Below are 6277 nucleotides of genomic sequence, written 5' to 3'. Positions count from 1 at the left end.
CCAGGGATCCAGGGGCAGCCACAGCTTCTCTGGGAGATTCATTCCAGTCCCTCCCCACCCTCCCAGACAGCAATTCCTTCCCAATATCCCATCTAACCCTGCCCTCTGGCAGTGGGAAGTCATTCCCTGTGTCCTGTCCCTCCATCCCTTGTCCCCAGTTCCTCTCCAGCTCTCCTGGAGCCCCTTTAGGCCCTGCAAGGGGCTCTCAGCTCTCCCTGGAGCCTTCTCTTCTCCAGAGGAACATTCCCAGCTTTCCCAGCCTGGCTCCAGAGCAGAGGGGCTCCAGCCCTTGGAGCCTCCTCTGGATTTGCTCCAGCAGCTCCACATCCTTCTGCTGTTGAGGACCCCAGACCTGAATTCCATGTGGGATCTCACCTGAGCAGGGCAAAGAGGGAGAATCCCTCCCTCTCCTGCTGCCCACGCTGTGGGATGAGCCCAGGATCCAGTGCCTTTTTGGGATAAATTCCAGCTTTATCACTGATTTCCCCCCGTTTCTCCTAAAAGTTATAAATTATTCCTCCCAAATCAAAGCCCGGGAAGCTCCTTTAGAGCTGAACCGACGCAATTCCAAAGGCAGCATTCCAGTGCTGGGAATTGAGGCTGGGCCAGCCTGGATCTGACATCAGGGGGAGAAGAGGGAGGCTGAGATTCCATGAGCTGCCCGTGCCTGGATTTGTGTCACAGGCCCACAGTGCCCTTCCATCCATCCATGGATTTAAAAACTGGGATCTGGGTGCTTCCTAACCTTTGAAAAAGCCTTATTTGCCTTAAAAACACACAGTGCTCTGAGGGACTGTGTGGAAAAGGAGCTGCACTCTGTATTCCCTGCATGGAAAAGCAGGGCTGTAAAATCCCCTGGATCCCTGTGCACCTGGATCCAGGTGGGACATCAGGCTTGTTCCTCCCTGTCTCCCAGATTATCCCATTGATTCGAGCCCTGGATTTCCTTTCCAGGACTCCCCTCATGATGGCTTGCACCAGGAAAAACCTGGAGGTGATCAGATCCCTGGTGGAGCACGGGGCCAACCCGCTGCTGAGGAATAAGGATGGCTGGAATTGCTTCCACATTGCCAGCAGGGAAGGGCATCCCGAGGTGCTCCGGTACCTCCTGGATGTGTCCCCAGGGATCTGGGACACGGAGAGCACCATCGGGAGGACACCCCTGCACACGGCAGGTAAAGGGGGGAACCCTTGGAAGCAGGGGGGTTGGAAGAGGGAGGATGGGAAAGGGATGTTGTTCCTGGGAAAGGGGGTGTTGTTCCAGGGAAAAATGGGATGTTGTTCCAGCTTGTGTGGGTTTTGGAGAAGCAAAACCACAGGGAAACAGTGGTGGATCCCTCCCAGGAGATCCTCCACTGGCTTTGGCTTCCTTGGAACGAGGTGTCCATCTCTGCCTCCCTGGCATGGATATATCCAAGCTCCCACATCTTGGAATACCTCCCAACACGCTTTTCCTTGCTGGTGTGTAAAGCTGTGAATTGCCCTGGGGGAAAATCCAAGGATTTGCCTGTCAATGGATCAATTATAGTGTCCTCAGAGGCCTCAAGCTGCTCCAGGGGAGGCTTAAGTTGGATATTGGGAAAATTCCTTCCTGGAAAGGGTGGTTAAACATTGGAAGGGGTTGGTTCCTTAAGCTTTTGCTGCTTCCCATATCCGTAGCCTGAGGGAAGGTGGAATGAGAGGAGGTGGAATTCAGCAGGATCTGAGTGTGGCAGCTTTTCCTGGATGGAATTGTGTTGCTTGGAGTGATTTTTTTTCCCTCCTCCCTGTTAAGTCGGATTTTTTTAAAGCCTTCAAAAAAAAAAAAAGGTTTTAAAACCATTCAAAAATCCCCCAAAATTCCCAGCCTGTGTTTCCACATCAGCTCAGGGCTCAGAAGAGCCAAAATCTGGGAGGATGGGATTGGGATTTCAAGGAGCATCTGGAGGTTGTTCCTGGTAACACACATTTTCCCAGGGCAGGGGTGGAGTCCCCATCCCTGGAGGGATTTCAAATCCCCGTGGATGTGGCACTTGGGGACGTGGATTTGTGGTGGCCGTGGCAGTGCTGGGACTCCGTGATCTCGGAGCTCTTTTCCAAGCCAAACAATTCCACGATTCCAGTCATGGATTCGAGGTTTTGCCGTTCTCACCTTGCTCTTAAGAAGGAATTATCGCAGGGTGAGATATCCACAGTTCCTTTCTGCAAAAGGGAGGGATCATCCCTGCTGGGAATACACAGGAGCTGTTGGAGTTGGAGCCCACCATGCCCAATTCCCGTTCCCTGCCCTTTTCCTTGCTTTTGAAGGATATCTAAAGGATCTACAAAAGGAAATATCAAGGGAATGACGTGGTTGAGGGATCCACATCCGCCCCCAGGTTTGTGGGAAGCAGAAGGACACAATCCCCATCCCAAGTGGGATTTGGCTGCATATTCCAACATCTCCACAGGAGAGACGAGCTTTGGCTGCCCCAAACTCCTTTCCCAAAGAATTTAATAGGGATTGACTCTCTGGAAAGACCCGAGGTGTCCGTGAGGCCCCCCCTGCCGTGCTGTAATTAATCTGTTGGATGTGCTGCTCCTTTCCTGTCATTCCCATTCCTTTCCCAGCCCTTGCCCCGTCACACTCTGCTCCATCAGCACTGACAATTCCAGCCCTTGGGCACCAACTGCACCTGGAGTCCTTGTGCTTGACCTGGGAATGAAAAACAAGGGAATGAGTTGTTTGTCTCAGGCTTTGCCCGAGTGGGAAACGACAGATCCTGATTTTTTTTGGTGTGTTCTCCTGTCCCGGCCCCATCCCAGGTTTTGTGTTTTCCCTGGAGCTGGCAGCTCCCTCTCAGACAGCTGGGTGTTGGGGTGGGATTTGGGGAAAGGATCGGGAGCAGGGTGAGGATTATCCTTGTGGGAAAGGAGGGATTTTTAGACCTGGAGCTGGAAGTCTCCTCCCTCACAGCGCTTGGGATATGGGAATACAGACAACACTGGGATACAGCACCCAGTTGTCCTGCTCCAAAGAGGTGTCTCCTCCTCTGTGGAAAAGCCACATATCCATGATTTTGGGTTGATTCCTGGTCTTTTGCTGATCCAGGTGTGGGAGCCACTGGGAAGTGGGAATGGCTGGAGCTGCTTAAACCACCACTTCCCCCAGTATAATTTAACTCAGGATGATTCCAGAGGCAGCTGCTCCAGGAGGTACCAATATCCCCCTGTGGAAATCCACAGGGATGGAGGGGCTGGAGCTGCCAGGGGCAATCACATCAAGACAAACTCCCATGTCCATGAATTCCCATCCCAAGGGTGTGGAATGAGCTCAGTAACCCGTGGCCAGCCCAGCTGCATCCCTGGCACACTTATCCTTGGATCATTTCCCTCCCTGGGGTTGGTTCCTTAAGCTTTTGCTGCTTCCTGTATCCGGAGCCCGAGGGAAGAGAGCTGGGAAGGTGGAATGAGAGGAGGTGGAATTCAGCAGGATCTGAGTGTGGCAGCTTTTCCTGGATGAAATTGTGTTGCTTGGAGTGATTTTTTCCCTCCTCCCCATAAGTCGGATTTTTTTAAAGCCTTCAGAAAAAAAAAGGTTTTAAAACCATTCAAAAATCCCTTTCCCAGCCTTGTGTTTCCATCAGCTCAGGGCTCAGAAGAGCCAAAATCTGGGAGGATGGGGTTGGGATTTCAAGGAGCATCTGGAGGTTGTTCCTGGTAACACACATTTCCCGGGGAGCCCTTTTCCCATCTCCCGATGGAGCAGCTCCAGCCTTGCTTTGATATTATTATTATTATTATTTTCCTTAATATATTCCATTTGTTTTACAAAATGACCTGCAGGGAAAACCAACAACAACAACAAAAAGCCAAATCAAGGCTGTGTGATGGGAAATGTTTAAAAAATGGGAATGAATTGGGAATATTTCAGGGCAGGGTGTTCAAATCCTCCCCCACTGTTGTTGTTTTTCCCTCTGGGTTTAAGAATCCTTCCTTAGGATGATGGGATGGGAGTGGCTGAGGAGGGGTGGAAATGCCACCTCAGCTCCCTGCTTTGTGTTCCTTCTGCTTCTCCCTGGATTTCCCTTCGGGAATCAACAAATCCTTGGGAGAAAAGGCTCTTTGTGCCGGTTTAATTCGGTTTAATCGCGTGTGCTCTGCAGGTAGAGCCAAAACAGTGTCTATATCATATCTTTTCCCTGCTTTATCTCCTGTTTTCCTGGAAAGGAAGGGCTTTTTTAATTACAGCCAAAAGAACCAAGTGAAAAATCCCGAATTTCCAGCCTCTTGGAGCCCTTTCCCTGAGCCGGAAGGCTCAGAACCCTGATCACCGGTGGGTTTTCACGACTGATCCGTGTATTCCCTCTCTCTCCCAGCCATGCACGGCTGTTCCCGGGTCGTGGAGCTGCTCCTGGAGCGGTAAGCAGGCTCTTCCCAGCTTTTTCCTTCCCCCTCCTCCCACCCTCTGCTGCCAGGCTGGGGGTGGGACACACAAAAGGCCGCTTGTGCCGCTTCCACTCGGGAAGAAGCAGCTGCGATCCCGGCGCTCTCTCCTCGCGCTCCAGGTTTTTCCCAGCTGGCTGGAGAGGACAAGGGCTCTCCCTGGATGTGCTGCCACAACCCCCAGTTATGTAACTGGGCCTTTCTTTTCCCTGCTGATTCATTCCCGAGGCCGGATGGGCAACAACAAGGCCGTGGATTTGTGGCCGGCTCAGCTCAGCGCCGGGGGCGCAGCTTTGCTAGGCTGGGCTTAGCTTTTGTTTTTGGGCTGTGGAGTGGCTTTAAATCAGCCCAGTCATGCCTGACGCTGGTCCCTTTCCCTGGGAATTGCAGCTAAGCCCGGCCTTGTTAATACCTTGGCCCAGCTCTGTGGTTTGAGCCAGGCTTAATTCAGGTTTAATTCAGTTTTCTCAATGAGATTTGTGGGCTCTGATTTTCCCACATGAGGATCTGGGTTTTATCCCTGCTTCCAGGGCACACCTTGCCCCTCCTGGAGACCCTCTGGGCACGGGGAAAGGGAATTATAAATGATCTGCAGAAGCCTGGCTTGCCCAAATCTATGACCCAAAAAAAAACCCCAGGCCCTAAAACACTGAGACAGGTTTATCCAGCAGGGTTTATATGTTCCATTTTCGATCCCAGCTGCTGACAGCCTCTTTCCATGAGGATTTTAAAGCTCTGTCCTTGCTTTTTTTCTCCTCTCCCAGGTGCCACTACCCACCTGACAGCAGGGACAGGTGTGGAGTCACTCCCTTCATGGATGCAATCCAGAACGGGCACCTCGACATCGCCCGGATGCTCCTGGAAAAACACCAGGTAGGTGCCCAAAAAACCCTCCCCTGCCCCCTCCAGGAGCTGCCCCAGAACTGCCAGGACAAGGAAGAAGGAAAATAAAGAAGGAAATTCCCAGATTGTAAAGAAAGGGATTGTATAAAAAGGGAGATTCCCCCTTGGAGATGAGCAAGGTCACCAGGACTTGGCTCTGATTCCTGGGGCAGGAATTGTGGAATCCTGGGATGGTTTGGGTTGGAGGGACCTTAAAGATCATCCAGGTCCAAGCCCAACACTTTCCACTCTCCCAGGTTGCTCCAGCCTGGCCTTGGACACTCCCAGGGATCCAGGGGCAGCCACAGCTTCTCTGGGCAACAAGCTTTGCCCCTTGGGTGCTGCCCAGCACAGAGAGAAGGGGCCAGAGGTTGCCTGAAATCCCTGTTGGCATCTCCAGATGTCCAAGCCCAGGAGATCTTGAAAGGCTTCTCTGAAGCCTTTTGGGGTTTGCTGGGTCTCAAAATGACTAAAAACCATGTTTATGGTGTTAACATGTGTGCCAGCACTGTTCAGGCACTGACAGAAATATAAATCCATGGAATCTCTGCTCCTGGCAGGGAAGGAACTCCTGCACTGGGCAGAGCCAGGGATCAAATCCTCTCTGTGCAAACAGGGAGAACAAAGAGGCCCCAGTTCCTTTGGATTTGTCACCAGAAGGAAAAAACAGTTTGAGAGTCAATTCTTAGAGCTGAAACACAAACACCCCTGAGCTGGGAGAGATGGGAGATCATGGAATGGTTTGGGATGGAATGGACCCTAAAGATCATCCAGTTCCAACCCCAACACTTCCCACTATCCCAGGCTGCTCCAACCTGGCCTTGGACACTTCCAGGGATCCAGGGGCAGCCACAGCTTCTCTGGGAGATTCATTCCAGCCCCTCCCCACCCTCCCAGCCTGCATTATTTATTTATTGATCATTTATTGATGGCAGCAGCCAGCCCCCTGCATTATTTATTGATCATTTATTGATTGCTGAGCCATCTGAGC

The 6277-nt window shown here is 51.9% G+C and overlaps 1 protein-coding gene across 2 annotated transcripts in view; it reads left to right on the top strand.

The window, feature by feature from the left end:
- ANKRD16 (ankyrin repeat domain 16) overlaps positions 1 to 6277 on the top strand; it is a 9014-nt gene that overhangs the window by 769 nt on the left and 1968 nt on the right. For both annotated transcript variants that reach the window (XM_027705404.1, XM_027705403.1), the window contains 3 exons: positions 955 to 1175; positions 4338 to 4380; positions 5169 to 5277. In XM_027705404.1, coding sequence (XP_027561205.1) covers positions 955 to 1175; positions 4338 to 4380; positions 5169 to 5277 — 373 coding nt within the window. The remainder of the gene's footprint in view (positions 1 to 954; positions 1176 to 4337; positions 4381 to 5168; positions 5278 to 6277) is intronic.

This window comes from Neopelma chrysocephalum, unplaced genomic scaffold (assembly GCF_003984885.1).
Source record: "Neopelma chrysocephalum unplaced genomic scaffold, ASM398488v2 Primary Assembly neopelma1_330, whole genome shotgun sequence".
Classification (NCBI taxonomy): Eukaryota; Metazoa; Chordata; class Aves; order Passeriformes; family Pipridae; genus Neopelma; species Neopelma chrysocephalum.
The sequence above is the reverse complement of the archived record's forward strand: the minus strand, read 5'-3'. Positions and strand labels throughout refer to the sequence as shown.